An 18,236-nucleotide genomic window follows, 5' to 3' on the forward strand; every position below is an offset into this window, starting at 1 on the left:
TTATTACTTTCTTTTTTTTAAGAACAGTTATGTAATATGATTAGAAATGAAAATTTCAAAGTTCCGAAACATATTGTAAAAGTCAATCAGATCTGAACTCTACAGTTACCTCACAACAGATTTGTTAGCGCTCAATGAATTTAAACAAGTGCTCACATATTCATTTCAGTAATATCATTAATTAGCATCATCAAAATTTCACACTTTGTCGGAGAAAAAAAAAATCACTCAAATTATACGCAATTCTCGCACTCTCACGAAATACACACACAATACAACATTTAGAGGATCCTTGAGACTTTTCCTATCTGAACAAGTGTCGCAAAAATCCAGTCTTATCACCTGATCAACAGACAATACGCTGGGGTGAATTATGCAGTGTGTAAGAAATAGGTGATGACTCTATTCGTAGTGGTATACTTTGTAATTTCTATTTTAGTACTACCAAAGTACTAAAACAAGGAATTGGTCCATTAAGTTTTAACAAATTCAGCCTTGTGCCTACAGCCTAGAACGTAAATGTTCTTCCATTATTTTCAACTATCTTGCTATGTGCACTTTGCTATCCAAGTTTCATTATTAGGTTAACCCTATAACCCTACAAATTTTAGCGTTACGTTGGGTGTTTGTTTTCTCAGTCCTAAAATCAAATACATTGCATTGTAATTTTCTTGTTCTTTTTTTTCCTTGTTTTCAATCCATAAAACAGACATTTAATAAATTCTGACATGAGATTAAAGAAGCGAGTAGGAATGCTCAGGTTTACTAGAGGAAACAATGTTGAGGTGAACAAATCAACTATCCAAAACAAAATACGATAATTATGATACAATAATGAGTAATCCACGATGATCAGAAACCATCATTTCATTTGCAAGTACCCATGTGGCAGATGGGCCTTTAGAACGGCGCCCTCAAACGACAAAGTGCGCAGATTCGATCCTACCATTTGTAGCTTTTGTGCAGCTATTTTCGTTTTATCAAAATTTACCTATCCGTTGTATAATGGTTTACTCTCTGCTATCTACATGGTATCATCTACGCCGCCCTATTACAATTCTGAGCAGGGTGGCCATTGACCAATTAAAAAGTGGCTACATTAATTCATTTGCATTCCGTTATTTCAGTGCTTTTTCGCTTCAACGCTGTGTGAATCTGCTTTGTTCAGAGACTTACACTCAATCTGAATATCAAGGTTTATGGCGACTAGACAACTAACCAAAATGCATGAGGCTTAGCAGCAAACCCTCCTATAATTGTGTTCCTAAATGATTGCAATTGCGATTATATGTGAATAAAAACATACTCACGACACGGAATATGGCTATAATCTACAAACACGTTTCACTACTAGCATTATTTCATGTGTGTAGCCCTGTCAACACTCTTCAGATAAATTGGAAAAATACAATTCTGCAAGGATTTGCTATGAAAGAAAGACGTCCAAGTGCTATATACTAGGCCTAGATCGAATCTGCAGTAAGACAGAACACTGCCACCAACTGCCATCTACCATACGAATCGCACCGAGGGGTCACGCGTGTATTATTAATCAGGATAGGCCTAACTATAGGCCTATCTGGGTTCACATCATGACGTCATCCCTTACTGGACTACGTCCTTTCGTCAGAATTTTTATTGTGTCTATTCATACTATAGTCTGATGATATTCTAGAGGGGCTACTTTAAAGAAGGTTGTTTCAATCCTGACAGCATGCGCGTTCTCGCCATTCTGGTTTTAATAAAATTATTCTATAACAAGCCTGATGGTGGAACAAAATGTGTGAAATCTGGATTGCCAGTAGAGCAAGAAGCGACAATCTATGTCAGATAACTTAGAGGACCATTGGCTAAAACTCAACCCCAAAGAATATTACTTCAGATTACAAATGCATTTACGACCAATTCGACGTTGATATTCACGATGGGGATGATCGAACAGCAAAACTTCCTAGTTTTATCTACCCTGTGAGTGTAAACTCTATCATTCTATACGTTCAATTTTAGTCTACCTATCAATATTCAACATGAACACTGGGAAACTTATTGTGATACTCAATATGGTCAGAGTGGTCATTGTTAACTACTACGGTTTTGCCTAGTTTGATCCCTCGATGCTCTTACGCCGCAAGCTCAGCCTGTGCCAGCCCGGCTCCACCGGTCTAGGCCTGCACCTTGCCCGCTTTGATGTTCTTCACCTCACGTGCAAGCTGACATTGGCTAAACGGCTGAACGCAGGGGCAAACCGACACAACGCAGTCGCCCATGATAGATCCCTGTAACCCGGAAGTAAAATAAAAACAAAGACAGACGAAGAATTAAGGTCAGTTCTCCTGGTGTGACCAGCAAAATAGGCCCTATAGAACAAAAGGCCAGCGGATGGGACTAAGCATGGAATTTTGGAATTTATGGAACAAAGGTTTTATCACAGTTGTTACAGTTTTGAAATCATTTTCTTTCTACACACTTTTACACAGCTGTAAAGGACAATAAAACTTTTCATGATAAATTACAAATCAGCTCGATAAACGATATAAAACGCGTTTGTTTTCAAAAATTGAAACTTTTAAAAGGATACTACAGTTATGGTTGTGATGAGGAATCAGGTTTTGATTTTCAGTCATTTCAAAACTGATTGTCATTAAATACGTTTTTAATTCCTCTAAGAACTCTTTGCACCTTGATATTTCATATTTTCATATAAACATTCTTTATCCTATTATAGGAAATTTTCGTAAAATTTAGTAACAAGCTATATGTGGTGGTGTTTTTTGTTGTTTTTTGAGGGGTGATGCAGATTCAGTGAAGTTTTCATGTTGTAGTTTCTCTCCAAATTATTTTTCCTGCTCTTTTTCTTGCCAGCTTGTATTAAAGGGATCGTATATTTTTGGTTTGAGACCTAATTTCCGGTTTTTAACATTTTTTGTGAGATAATGAGAAATTTCTTATGAAATATGAAAGAGCATGTAATTCCATGAGGAATTCAACATTTATTCGATGAAAATTGGTTTTGAAATGGCAGAGATATCCAAAACAGAGCGATTCTAATAAGTGTGGGACCCACACTTCATTACGATCGCTTTGTTTTACTTTGTTTTTCGATGTTTCAGTCATTCCAAACTCGATTTTCATCAAATAAACTTTGAATTTCTCTTAAAATGGTATGCTCTGTACTATTTCATAAGTGTTTTCTTGGTATCTCGCAAAAATGAGGTAACAAATGCAAACTTTATGTGCAATTAATGTTTAATACAAACACCGCTATTACAGATGTATCTGCATTATCAACTTGAGACATTCCAGACTGAAACTGCTGGGGGGGGGGGGGGAAACGTGAAAATAACAATAAAATAAATGAAATAGATTAATTGATACTTCTTGTTACAAAACGACTGCATTATCATTAATTTTCACAATTTTGATGATGACCTTGAATAGAAAACAGGAGTTAAAATGGAGTTATCTGTTGCTGCATTCAAACTGTGGAAAAGGTTCGTATACCTGAATGTTGTGCCGGCCGCGCACCTGTGTGCGCATGGCGATCATAGAGCCGGGTACACAGCAGGGTACACAGCAAGATTCGTTCATCTCCGTGGCTATGTAACACTGATGACAGGGAGCGATGAACAACCCACACAGACCTGGTAGACAAACAAAACAGGGACAGACAATCAGACGTAGAAAGAGATCGAGATTCGTCGTTAGGTATTTACATCCGGTGGCGTTCGTTATTCCGAAGGTTTCTTAGTCCAAAAATAAAAGTTCGTTATTCTGAAACGCACAAATTCAGTATACCTAGATGTTCGTTAATCCGGCAATGAAATAGGGTGCATTATTCCAAACATTATTTTGTGCCATTATTCCGAAGGTTGGTTCATTTATCCGAGAATGAAATAAGGTACCTTATTCCGAAAGTTCGTTAATCCGACAATGAAATATGATTCGTTTATTCCAGAGTTCGTTATTACGAAACACATAAACTGGGTAGAACCTAGATGTTAGTTAGCCCGAAAATGACATAGGGTTGTCCGAACATTTTGTGGCATTATTCCGAAAATGTTTAGTTCAAGGGTAAATTTATCAAAAAATGAAATAGGGTTCCTTATTCCGAAAGTTCGTTAACCCGAAAATGACATAAGATTCGATATTCCAAAAGTTCGTTTGGTGGTTGTTTTTTTTTTCCCCAAACAAATAAATTCAGAAGAACCTATAAGATGTTCGTTATCCCCAAAGTGAAACACGGTTCCTTAGTCGTGAGATTCATGGTATTATTCCGAAAGTCTGTTATTCGGAATGTTCGTTAATTCGAAAAGTATGAAAATTTGCTAAATATTTGAAAGGTTTGTTAATCCAAAAATTGAATGAGATTCGTTATTCCAAAGAATCGTTAATCCGAAATGAAAAAAGAAGAGTGAGTTATCATGGTCATTCCGAGGGTTCGTTCATCCGAAAACGAAATACTTAAAGGTTTGTTATTACGCAACGTCTTTGCACTTTCGGAATAACGAACCGTCGAAATAACGAACATAATAATAATATTAATAATGATAGTGGCCTCTTATAAGAAGCGCTGAAAGTCCATCAATGATGATGCTCATGGCGCTCTTACATATGAAATAGCGAATGAAAAACAAACAAAAACAAGATGCTTACTATACATAACGAAATCAATCTCAGAACATACGAAAAACCCTTCATGTACAAATTATACAGTAACTTATACAGTGTACAAAACGACTCAATTGTAACAATCACGTTCATTCACGATTTGGAATTAAACAGATGTGTTTTGAGGAGTTGCTTAAAGGAATTGGTTGAGGAAGCCTGACGAAGAGAAAGGGGAAGATTATTCCAGAGAGAAGGACCGGCGTGGGAAAAGCTGTGGTCTCCCCAAGAGTGAGAGGATGGAGGAACATGGAGAAGTGAAGTACCAGCTGAACGCAGTCTACGAGGGGATTGATATAAATGTATGGAGTTCTGGAGGTAGAGTGGCGAGGATCCATGGACTGTGTGGTAAACCAGTAAGAGAACTTTGAAGATGATACGCTTTTCAACTTGTAAGCAGTGAAGGGACTGAAGAACGGGAGTTATGTGACAGGATTTCTTAGTGAGGGTGACAAGTCGAGCTGCAGAGTTTTGGAGGCGTTGAAGTTTGGAGAGCTGTCGTTGGGAAAGGCCGAGGAGGAGAGAGTTACAAAAGTCAAGGCGAGAGGAGATGAGAGCGTGGACAAGCTGTTCTGTTGCACTTCTGGTCAGATAACTACGAATGAAGCTAAGGTTGCGAAGTTGGTATCTTATGGATCTTGATATGTGAGAAACATGGGCATTAAAAGACATGTTGACATCGAAGATAACGCCTAAATTGCGAGTCTGGGGGATGGGTAGACGACGTTATCACCAACGTGGATGCCAAGGTCCTTCATGTCAACTTTGCCGAGCATTTGCTTTGAGCCCAGAACAATAACCTCTGTCTTCTGCTGATTCAGTTTTAGACCAGATGCACACATCCATTCGTGGATGTCTTTGATGCAATCTTCAAGGCGTCTTACAGCTAATGACATCGAGGTGGAGGTTGGAGGAAATGGGGGTTGGAGGAAATAACATCACTATTAAAGGGGAAGGCTAGTAACTGATCAGTGGGAATCAGTGGAAATGCTGGGAGATGATTGTTCCAATCCTTATGGGATTCATTCAAGAGTTCATTGTATATCTATTGTTGTGTGAAAATGATTTGCTTCAGAATGGTCTCATATTCCAGTAATGTGCAGTTTAATGCTTCCAGGTTAGCGTCCCTGGTCAGTGACGGAGCATTAATCTGCACATTACTTGAATATGAGACTGTTCTGAAGCAAATCATTTTCACACAACAATAGATATACAATGAACTCTTGAATGAATCCCATAAGGATTGGAACAATCATCTCCCAGCATTTCCACTAATACCCACTGATCAGTTACTAGCCTTCCCCTTTAAGATTATGCAATGATAAATGTGGACGACAGGAGGAGAAGAGAAGAAGGGAATGAACTTACAAATGGGCACATCATCAAAGCACGAACAGAGTGTGCTGCTCCATTCCCTTGGCGTACCGCGTGGGTACAAAGGGTTGTTGGTCGAGGTGACCTGCATGTGTTAAACAATAACATTAATAATGTTAATGTTTTTATCTTTATCATAAACATCGTTATTAAGGTCATTGTTACGCTGCAATTTTTCAATGATATCTATATGCTAGCTATAGTTATTATTCGTCATCAGCTCTTTTTAATGACAATGACGAATATCTATTATTGCCATCATCATTCTTAATATAATCAGCACTATTATCATGAGAATTATTATTTCTCTATCATTATCATCATTATCAACTTTCGTACTTTTTCGTATCTTTAGTAGTATCATATTATCATCTGTTCGTTATTTCAACCAAAGGCAAGGAACATTATCTATCAACAATATGTGAAAATTGTTTGGGACTGCTTTTTTAAGGATCCGTATACATTCAGCCTTTTTGGGATCTTTGTAAATGTGGCGTTGGAGTCAATACTGCGCCATATTTTAGAAGTTAAAATAATAACTTTTTGCCAGATACTTGAAAACCACTTTGCAAAATGTTAAAAGGCATACAATTCCAAGAGGAATTACAAGTTTATTTGATGAAAATTGGTTTTGAAATGAATAAGTTATCAACAAAAAAGTGGAAAATCCAAGCGTTCCTATAGTAGGTGGGTACCACATTTTATCAAAATCGCTTTGTTTTGGCTATCTCAACCATTTCAAAACCAATTTTCATCAAATAAAATTTGAATCACTATTACAATTAATGTTCTTTCATATTTCATAAGTTGTTTCTCATTAACTAAAAGAAAAAAATAATCATCAAAAACGATGGAAACCTGAAACCCCATTTCAGCCAAAACTCTACAATCCCTTTAACATCTTTTAATGTACATACAGTGGATGTACAGGATTATCCTGGTTACCTGAATCACAGTAGTCGTTGGCTGGGTGATCACCACTTCGGTAGACTCACACTTTTCTGAATTAAAACAGAAAAGAAGAAGGGAGAGATCATATGATTTATCAGTATATAGGCACAAGACATTACTATACATCCCAGCAATCACACACACGCACAAACACACACACACATACACCATCTTTATTGTTATACGTGTGTGGGTGTGTTCGTCAGTTTGAATTTAATTCAATTTAGTTTAATTTGATCTAATTCATTGATTTGATTTGAATATATTTGAATTGAATTGAAATCAAGTTAACTGAATTGAAGGAAATTGAATTGAATTAGTTTTATTTCCATCATTTTCTTTTCACAAGCATATGTAACAATGACAAAAGACACATATAATAAGAAAAAAAATAGCAAAGAATGATTGCAGCTACTCTTTACACGAACTGATAAAAAAAAGGGATGCAGTCATTAGCTAATGTACAATTTCAAATCTTTCCGGTTGTATAGACTTCATTACACACGGATGAACGCACAAGTTGCGTATGAACATCACAGATACATACTGAACATGTCCCAAGTGCACAATAAAAATACATGTTCTTCGATAAATGTACCAAAATTGTCAAACGTGTCACAAAGAACAAGACAGATGTCCATGTCACCATTCAAGGTTACCAAGGAAAAGAGAATAAAAATCTATAAAGTTCTCATATCTTATAAATTGCGAAGCATTAGTGTATACTGCTCATCATGGTAAAACCCTGCTGAATCAATATAATTTGGCTCAAGATAGAATACAAAAAATTAATTAATGCTGGACAATCAACGCTGTTGCTGATGTCCTTGGCTTTCTCAGCTCTTTTCACAGAAGATATGTCAAATATTGTTGAGGCTGTAGCAACAATTTCAGTCAGCTACAACACCGCTGGTTGGAATACTCTCAGGACTATTAATCACTGATAGTGCATGGGTACACACGCACGAACACGTTATATCGTTTGGTAAAATTCATTACTGCGACGCCTTCTTGTTCCAGGATGTCAATTTGATTTCTGGCGATGTGCCTATTTTAGCGTCTATCTTTATCTCTGTTTGATCTGTTATCTAAATGTTAGTTCGCTATACACAGATGCATTCGCTATAATTGCAAAGATCGCGTGGCGAAGTGCCACCTCAATTCGAATTAGTTTTTAGGAAGGTCAAAATATATGTGTACTTTATGTATTTTATGTACTTGTTTGCGCATGTGTGCATACGTACATTTTATCATGTGATTGTTTAGTATTTATCGAATGTACGTATTTGTATTTACTTCTTCGTACGATCCCAATATGCCATTTCACCTGCTTGCACAAATTGTCATTGTTACTTTCGATGAGTTTGTGTTAGCTGGATATGGAAAATAAATGAAATGAAATGAAATGAAATGAAATGAAATAAATTGAAATGGACTGATGATGACGAGTTTGTGTTGCTTTTGTTAATAGTATTACATTACTATTATTGATAGTATCATCCTTATCATCCATATTGTTATATGATTGTTGAAATTATCGTAATCTAGCATCATCGATTTACAAGCATCTGTCCCCTTTTCTTCCTCTAACCTACCGTACAACTTGTACAAGCACGATACGTCCGATGTATGGCAATCATTAATTATGCTCCATTAAATCTTTGTGTATAAACATTACTAAGTAACGGTTACTCCAACTTTTTACTCTGAGTTAATACTGATAGAACAATGCTATTGCATTGATAGTCTCACCTCATGAATTAAGAACAGAGGAAACGGAAAAGCGCATGCCAGAAAAACCTGCTTGAAAACACCACCCCGCCTCCTCCCTTAACAAACCCATGAATTTTTCTTCTGTCAAACATATCAATTGATGAACGTCTTATGGTGGGCACAAAATTCATTTATATTTCAGCCTACACACTATTTGCACAAGCGTTGCAGAAAAAAAAACAAAAAAAAAAAAAACATGTTAACGATTCCTAATACCATGGACCCTATAGTAGGGTCCATGCTAATACAAATACTTTTTGATACCTCCCCCCTCCCCCTTCCTCCTCCATATTCAAGAATCTGCAACCTTTTGTGTGCTGTTAGTGCAGATTGGCACAGAAAACCTCATAGCGTTTTGATACACACTGTCTTAAGTCCCTGGCGCAGAACGGATGAAGATTGCGGTAATTTAACCCACTACCTCCGGGGAACTATAGCCGAGGTGTGATACCAACTAATGTCAACCTCGACTAATTCGACCTGGCAAAAAAATTGGCTAAGTCCAAGAAAAGTAATTTCGACCGTTCTGGGAAACGTCGTATAGATGTGCAGTTTCCCACTACGCATGCTGTTATAGTCATGAGTGACCCTGTGGGGTCACCTTTCGTGCGCGCTCCCATTAAGCCCCGCCCAGTTATACCGTTCTATTGGCGCCATACGTTCAGACGGACATGGAATGCTGATTCGTTATCGAGTTCTAGTTCGAAACGATGCTCTGACCGTCATTTCGCTATACGTCGTTTCGTTATACGTCGTTTCGTTAGTCAGCGTTCAGACGTATAAATTCATCGTATAGCTATACCGTTTTGGTATAGCTGTACCGTTCTAGTATAAATTTTTTGCGTCTGAATGCCCTGTAAGTCACTACACCGACCGATATCAACGGGTGTAAACTTCGTTGTGTAAGTCGAGGTCGCAAGATTTTATCCAGTGCCTGTGGATTCATAGGCAAGGAGGACTGAGTTGAGTTGAGTTGAGTTTGTTTTTATTTTATTTCACCACGGGGCACTCACTTCAGCCAGTGGCTTTTCTTCTGTATAGTTGCAAAGCTTGAAATAAATGGACTGAGTTAGCTTTATACAGGAATATGATAAATTGCCAGCAGTGGTTATGCTCCTTCTATTTTTTTTTTCTTTTTGTGGGGGGGGGGGGGATATTCTTATGTATGTTTAGAAAGGACATTCAGATGCCTATGTTTCTTATGTAATAATAGGTATAGTATGACAGAAATGTTTAAATCATAGAACGCAATATCATTTGTTTGACATAAATTATGTATTTATTAGTTAGTATTCGTAGTAATGAGATCTATTATCTAGCATCCATGGATACAATTCGAATTAACATCTAGATATCTGTAATCATCTATAGGACATCTCAATAAGACATAATGTATCATTGATACAACTTAAAGATAAAGTAAACATATGAAAAACAGGAATCAATAATAAATTCCTTGACAATAATCATGATGATGGTATCTTATTTTCATGTTATCATTTCCAAACTTTAGTAAGAGGCATCTCTACAGTCATTATTCTTGTTGTTGTTTTTTTATGCCTCCGCCACGAAGTGGTGCCGGAGGCATTATGTTTTCGGGTTGTCCGTCCGTCCGTCCGTCCGTCCGTCCGTCCGTCCTTCCGTCCGTCCGTCCGTCCGTCCGTCCGTCCTTCCGTCCGTCCGTAATGAATTGTGTGGACAAGGTAACTATCAAAACCTGTTGAGGTATCCTAATGAAACTTGGCATGTATGTGTATTAGGGGGTGAAGTTGTGCCTATCAACTTTTGGGTGCACATGCTCAAGGTCAAAGGTCAAAAGGTCAAGGTCAAATACATAAAATTTCACTATTTCCACCATATCTATTGAATGCCTGAAGATATTTTCTTGAAACTTAGTGTATACATGTATTACCCAATTAAGATTCTCTGGTGAAAGTTTGCATCATGAAGTCAAAGGTCAAAGGTCAAAAGGTCAGGGTCAAATACATGAAATTTCACTATTTTCGCCATATCTATTGAATGCCTGAAGATATTTTCTTGAAACTTAGTGTATACATGTATTACCCAATTAAGATTCTCTGGTGAAAGTTTGGGTCATGAGGTCAAAGGTCAAAGGTCAAAAGGTCAAGTAAAAATATCAAAACTTCTTTTTTTTCTCCGTGCCTTGGAAAATTGTTCAAGTTATCTTCATGGAACATAGTATATACATGTACTGACTGGAAGTGATTATCTAGAGAATGTAGGGTTCACGGGGTCAAAGGTCAGGGATCAAAGGTCAAGTGCAACACTTCAAAATTTTACTATTTCCCTCATATTTATGCAATGCCAGCAGGGTTATTATTTTTTTTACACTTGGTGTATGCATGTGTAACCTAATAGAAATTCTCTGGAAAGTTTTTTTTTTTTTCTTTTTTTGCCTCAAAGGTCAAAAGGTCAAAGATCAAGTGAAAGTGCTGAACTAACTTTTTCCTCCATATCTCGAAGTGGCTCAAGTTATCTTGAAACTTAGTACATATATTATGCATGTTCTACCTGAAAGTGATTATCTTATGAATTTTAGGGTCAAGGGCCAGATGAAAATGGTAACAATTTACTATTCAATTCAGAAATTGCACTTTTTCTCCACACCTGTACCTTGAAAATTACTCAATGCCTAAATGTATGAATGGGTCAAAGTCGAGTTAAAGTCCTTAAATCCCTGGATACATGCTCTCCTATTCATCCAATTAAACCTAGGTCAAGGAAGGTGAACATTCAACACATTTGTGACAAACTTGTCATTTCAATATTTTGCCAATTTTGTGAAAATGTAATCACACATTGTCCACATGTACTATCTAGACCTATTGGAAAAATCATGCATTATGGCGGAGGCATACCAGTCGCCAAAGCGACATTTCTAGTTATCATTATAAAATATTACAGAATACGTAGGTAAACAAACAATGAAAGCAAGCAAATACCTTCCTAGGTTTGGCCGGATGCAGGAGGGGATCCCCCCCCCCCCTTGCCCCCACCCCATGAAGTATTTTGGTGTTACTCTGGCACTGGTTGAATGACACGAGATTCGGGCGCTCTTTCTAAATCAACCTCTTACGCAATTCTTCCATATAGCCTATAGGCAATGAATCCAGATATCATGGTAAAGGGATAATGTACCGTTTTGGTTGAGACGGGGGTTGAGTTTTCAATCTTTTGTGACATAATAATTAGAAACCGCTCATGACAGAGTATACAATAAAGAGGCATCGAAACTTTATTTGATGAAAAGGCTATGTAGTAAAACAAAGTTGTCCGAATAAAAGGTGTATCCCAGTTTTTATTACTACGTCCTTGTGGATATCTTAGCCATTTCCAAACCAATTTTCAACAAATGAATTTTGAATTTCGCCCAGAGCTTTTATGTTCTTTAATATTTCGTAAGAGGTTTCTCAGTATCTCAACAAAAATAGAGTTGGAAATCTGACGCCCCATTTCAACTAAAACTATATCATCCCTTTAACTTGAGTCAGCTTCACCATTACTTCGGTAGGACGCCCTCATCACAGCTACATCGCAGCTGCACTCTTCCAGCCCCCTCATATTTAAGGGGCCCGCCGTTGCTAGGGGCAACTGCAGCCAACTGGCGTCGTAAAAACATCCCCTTGATTAATAAATGGAAAGACATCGCGTGTAGGCGAGCACTTAGGGGGTGAAATTCAAATAAAGAGCATATTACGCTGAGAGAAAGAGAGGAAGGAAGATAAGAGAGGGAGAGTAGCTGCGAAAAAAAAAATCAAGTGAACGTGTGCGCATGCGTGTTTGTTTGAGTGTCTGAGAGAGATAGAAAGAGAGCAGAGAACGCGCCATCTTGATTGCAGAGAAAAATAATTTATTATGTCCACGCTGATCATATTTCTAAACAGAGAGGGAGAGAGAGAGTGGGGGGGGGAGGGGGGGGGGGGAGGGGGGAAGGAGCACGCTAACCACGAACCTCTTTGCCTTTGTAGAGCGGATTCGGCTCAATGAACTAAACTCGTTCGAAAATTGCTGCTAGTAAGCCTGTAACGAAAGTACCTCAAAAGCAACACAGGGGCACTTCAATTATGTTTGCAATTGAACTGTATCTTGCCAAGTGAGCCGGGCAATGAGTCATGCAACTGTAATATCTTTACATTTACCGCGGCTGAATCAAATTCGCACAGGATAAGCAATGTAAACACGTAAATGATGTCCTAGTCAAACAATAAAGTGTCTGACTCTATACAGTTGGCAAATCCATTGCCATTGCTGTCGAAGGAATTCATGTCACTATTTTTCATTTCGCGGCAGACACACATAATCTTTCAGTTGGTAAGAGGCTGTAATGTTTGTAGTTGAATATCATGATTAACCTTTATCTTACCATGCGACTTGGTCTGCAAACTTACTTAGAAATGTGATATTCTTTGCCTGTCCGTAGTTACGTTCTTGTGTTTCCTAGATTCTCATCTTGTCTCTTCAAACCTATTTTCAACTAGTAACAGCCCTCTGCCTTTCGTCTTCCAAGTCTGCATACCTTTCATTAGAACCATCTTTTTGTTTTTCAAACGTTTTTCTTAAGGAAGAATGATGTTCCAACAAAACACTTTCCCTTTCAAATTCATAGTAGACACTTGTTGAGCATTCGATGTGTCGATTAACACTACTACATAATATCTTCGTTTTATGTCAAATTTATTACCTTTCCCGAAAGATGGGTGAAAAAGCAATGAATAAAAAGCAAACCAATATCAAAACCGTAAGACGGTTTCAATAACAGGATAAGTCCCTTTAACAGGATGTGATATGATTTTATATTCCCTTTAACAGGATGTGATATAATTCTATATTCGAATTTTTTCCGGTATTCTATAGATTTTCACAGGTATATAATGAATTCTGAATTAAATGAGGGCTTGAAAGTTTCATCGCCGACGGTTTATAAGGGAGTCATAGAAGCTATATCGTATGTTATTGTCATATTATATGGTTTGGCCGGAAATGAAATAAAAATGAAATGAAATGAAATGAAATTGTTTTGTAGTTTTCTTTATTTTTCCTTGTAAATTTATTTGTGTATGTGTATGTGTATGTGTATGTGTAGGTGTAGGTGTAGGTGTAGGTGTAGGTGTATGTGTGTGTGTGTGTGTGTGTGTGTGTGTGTGTGTGTGTGCGATTCCTACTGCTCTATAAATATTCAAATTGACTATTTCATAGAGGAAACACTCGCTTTATTCGTAGTGACAAATCGGGCAATATCGCATGCAGTGACCATCATCCTGGTCATAGTGCTTGGCAAATGAGATCTGAATAGAAGAAAAAGGTTAGCTTATTTTTTTGATACATTTTATATTTGATACATGTATTCTTATTTTCCTTAGACATTATAATTCCGTGCGTTTTAACATCCTGCTTTGTGCATATTTATGGTGCCGAAAATGTACATTAAATATATGAAATTACGTTCTAGTTACAAACAAAAAGGGTGACATTGCATTTCACCCCCACTCACGAGGTATACGTATGGAATTAACTCGAGTAAAACTAAATCGCATCCGATTAAATACTAGAGAGGCAAGGCTCGCTACAAGTGTCATTGTCATTACTCGGTTAAGAACAGGGTTTTTCCTTCTTTCTCTCTTTCTTCTTCTTTTCACAAGTCGTTTCTACTTTTTTTTTTAAGAAATCGAGGATAATATGCTTGTCTCGCACTGAGTACGGGACATAAAGCGATTATTTCGTCATGATGGCAACTGTATCAAATCGGGGTGACTTGTCGCCTGAAGATCAACGGGTGTATTTTTGTCGAACGACCTTGAATGGATCTCAGATGATTTTTGATAACGGTGGTGCATTGTCATATCATTTTGGCTTCCCCATTGAGAGCCCGTCTACCACGCTCTTTCCAAACGGCGGCTTCGCACGTTTTCAATGGTCCTCGCCGGGCGCTAAACACAAAGACACAAACACAAAGTCTCGGAGAGCCGAAGCTAATGCGAGTCAGCACGATGGCTTGACGACCTTGTTAGATGTGGGCGTGGGATCATCATCAATCTATTATCCTGTAAAAAGCGTAACCCTCACACACTTTACAGACTGCTACTGAAAAATTCAGCGTTGAGAACTGCAGCCAGTAACTTTGACAGATCATGGACCTACTATAGGTCCATGGACAGATGGAGTTACTAGAATACGGTAGCCAATGAATTATGCATAAGCTTCTTTTGAATAGAGCCTTGCTGATTGGTTGGTCAGCAGTGAGTATAATAGTGCAATCAGTATAACGTCCACCAGTTGAATTGCTCGAATAGTTCAACTAACGTTGTTGCGAAATGTTACTATGCATGAGCTTTTTGCTCATGCATTAAAGAACTCTTCTGATTGGTGGATGACTACGTAGTGTGTAATGCTTGCAGTCACTAACTTCGGCCAATGGGTAGATGGAATTGCTAGAATGGGTCAACTACACCTTTTGCGAAATTAATTATCTACATATGTATGAGCTTCTTTAAACATATAACTTTTGTGATTGGTTTGGACTATTTTGCTCCCCAAAAAATACAGTTGATATTCTATTTCTTATACATATATGTCTACAAATGGTAGTAACGGGTCATAGCCAGTTAAAAACATGTAATAACTCAGGTAGATTTTCTTCTTCTTCTTCTTCTTCTTCTTCTTCTTCTTCTTCTTCTTCTTCTTCTTCTTCTTCTTCTTCTTCTTCTTCTTCTTCTTCTTCTTCTTCTTCTTCTTCTTCTTCTTCTTCTTCTTCTTCTTCTTCTTCTTCTTCTTCTTCTTCTTCTTCTTCTTCTTCTTCTTCTTCTTCTTCTTCTTCTTCTTCTTCTCTTCTTCTTCTTCTTCTTCTTCTTCTTCTTCTTCTTCTTCTTCTTCTTCTTCTTCTTCTTCTTCTTCTTCTTCTTCTTCTTCTTCTTCTTCTTCTTCTTCTTCTTCTTCTTCTTCTTCTTCTTCTTCTCTTCTTCTTCTTCTTCTTCTTCTTCTTCTTCTTCTTCTTCTTCTTCTTCTTCTTCTTCTTCTTCTTCTTCTTCTTCTTCTTCTTCTTCTTCTTCTTCTTTCTTCTTCTTCTTCTTCTTCTTTCTTCTTCTTCTTCTTCTTCTTCTTCTTCTTCAATCATATTGCCAGCACAAACCCATTGACAGGCTTGACGGTCAAAACGAAAATCCTTGACCCAAATAGATTCCAATAGACAGGGTCAATAATTTTCTTCCTCGTGACTGCGTCCCTCATTCATGTCATTGACGCATTGCTGTAGCAAGCCTTTCATCTAAAGTTTCCATGACAATTAACTCAAATAGCACTGGATAACAGCACGTAGAATACAGATCCAGTGTGTTGATTATCCCTGAAGCGTCTGAGTACCATTTGACTTGACGACACGGTGACATGCGTCATTTATCAAGTCAACTTAGTATTCTTATTACGGCGACATGTCAAGATTATGTAACCCACCACGTCGAATTATGAACATTGATATGTCGACATGGCGACATAGGCTATCTTGCCATGTCGACTTCCCAAAAAGTGTTTGTCGACATGCCGACATAGCTTCAGTAATAATATGCAGGGAGGAGTTGCCTCAATCTCAAATTATGCCCAAACTTATGGTTTCAGACGGCAAAGGAAGATCCAGATTGTTTGTTTTCCTCTTTTTTCCGTGTTGTTTTTTTCTTAAGGGATATAAGTTCTTTCTGAAAGGCCTCAGTCTCAGTAACATCTAACTTGTTATTGCTTTTTTTTTTATAATCCTATTATTTCTTGCAGAAGAATTGCAACGTCATTAAAACTAGCTCTACCTCTGCTTTGAGATACGACCGAATTCAGGGGATCCTTTACTATTATAGCAACTTATAAAAAGTGTTAAATGTTTGTATATCTATGTATTACTTCACCGTTGAGATCATCCAGACAAATTGATCAGATTACTAGCCACGACTAATTGGGATGAATATAATGGATATACGTAAAGAGTTTGTTTGCAAAAACCGATAAGTCCATATTTGTCAAATGGAGATATTTGCGATTAAAGGTCAAGAAAAATAAAGATAATAATAAGGAAATTTCTGCTTCTTTTGACCATAACTTAGAAAACGTACCTTTATATGTAGTGACCAATATGTCATTTAAAAGGTAGTATTTTGTACTTTATGACAGAGACCGTACTTCAAAATCTTCAAAACTGGACTTATCGGTTTTTGCGAACAAACTCTTCGTATGGTCCTCGATCGATACTCACCGTATTTTCCACCGGATGTCATGATGGTTCTCGGTATCGTTCAGCGATATTCGATAATAGGACAGGAGACGTCAAGCCTGGTGACAGCCAATGGACAGAGAGGTCTAGAAAAAAAGGTAGAAAGGTAATAATTATTGAGTTGAGTTGAGTGGAGTTGAATTATGTTCAGTTCAGTTGAGCTTAAATATTTAAACTCATCATTCTCATTTTTCTGCATGAAATTCACAATCAATGAAAAGATATGTCAAGAAGATTATAAAGTGCAAAAGTGTGACAACCTGTGGAAAGAAAGAAAACGCTTCAAAGGGTAGAAAAGTAACACTGAGTTCAGTTCAGATGAGCTGAGCTGAGTTGAGCTGAGTAGAGTTCCACTGAGTTGAGCTTATTTATGTTTTTCTTATTCATTTCATTTCATTTCTCCGATTGATATACACAAATAATTAAACATTATGTCAAACATATAACATTATAAAATGCAAGAGTTTTGACAACCTGAGGAAAAACTCGTGAAAGGGTACGAAATTACCACTCAGTTGATATGAGATGAGTTCAACTGAGTTATGCTTAGTTCAATTCAAAAAGAGGGTATTTCCATCTTGTTCATTTCATTTTCCTACTGAAATACGCAAGCATTGAAACAGTTTTGTTAAAACATACACTATAAAATGTTAAGGTTTGACAACTAGTTGAAAAAAAAAAGAAAAGACGAGAAAGGGTAAAAATGCAACACTGAGCTGAGTTGAGTTCAGATTCAGTTGAGTTGAGCTGAGCTTATTTCTCTTTTGTTATTTCATTTTGTTTTTCAATAGAAATACACATCACTGAAACAATATTTCAAACAAACATTATGAAATGCAGGAGTTTGAAGACCAGTGATGGGGGGAAAAGAAAACACGAGAAAGGGTAGAAAACTAACACTGAGCTGAGTAGAGATAAGTTGAGTTTTTACGTTATAAAATGCAACGTTTGACAACCAGTGGAAACAAAAAGGGTAGAAAAGTAAAATTGAGTCGAGTCAGATAATACGTAAACTGTAAGAATGTACAAATTGATGACAATAGCAGTGCTCAATTCCGTGACATTAGGCCTACTGACTATCGTGATTCACAATCCCAAATTATTCTAAAATTGCATAATTAATCAAAAGTAAGAGAGGAGAAAAGAGGAGACATCTACCATAAGCAAAGCCTAACCATACGACATGTATTGGCAGACGCCCTAG

General features: G+C 37.3%; 1 protein-coding gene across 1 annotated transcript; it reads right to left on the minus strand.

Moving 5' to 3' along the window:
- Nucleotides 1-2,162: 2,162 nt before the first annotated feature.
- LOC140246999 (cornifelin homolog) lies at nt 2,163-17,036 on the minus strand. The gene is made up of 5 exons (XM_072326304.1): nt 17,015-17,036; nt 6,985-7,040; nt 6,034-6,124; nt 3,502-3,641; nt 2,163-2,276 (listed from the first exon to the last, which is right to left on the minus strand). The coding sequence occupies exons 1-5, from the start codon at nt 17,034-17,036 to the stop codon at nt 2,163-2,165; spliced, it is 423 nt and encodes a 140-aa protein (XP_072182405.1).
- Between the last annotated feature and the right edge of the window lie 1,200 nt (nt 17,037-18,236).

The sequence above is a fragment of the Diadema setosum genome, chromosome 3 (genome assembly GCF_964275005.1).
Source record: "Diadema setosum chromosome 3, eeDiaSeto1, whole genome shotgun sequence".
Classification (NCBI taxonomy): domain Eukaryota; kingdom Metazoa; phylum Echinodermata; class Echinoidea; order Diadematoida; family Diadematidae; genus Diadema; species Diadema setosum.

What these genes read in the sequence shown, in the direction of transcription:
- LOC140246999 (XM_072326304.1), bottom strand. Translation starts at nt 17,036, where the DNA reads ATGACATCCGGTGGAAAATACG. An exon ending in GACATCCGGTGGAAAATACG is followed by an intron (nt 7,041 to 17,014) that starts GTGAGTATCGAT and finishes GTTTTAATTCAG; the next exon opens with AAAAGTGTGAGTCTACCGAA. An exon ending in CTTTGATGATGTGCCCATTT is followed by an intron (nt 3,642 to 6,033) that starts GTAAGTTCATTC and finishes TTTGTCTACCAG; the next exon opens with GTCTGTGTGGGTTGTTCATC.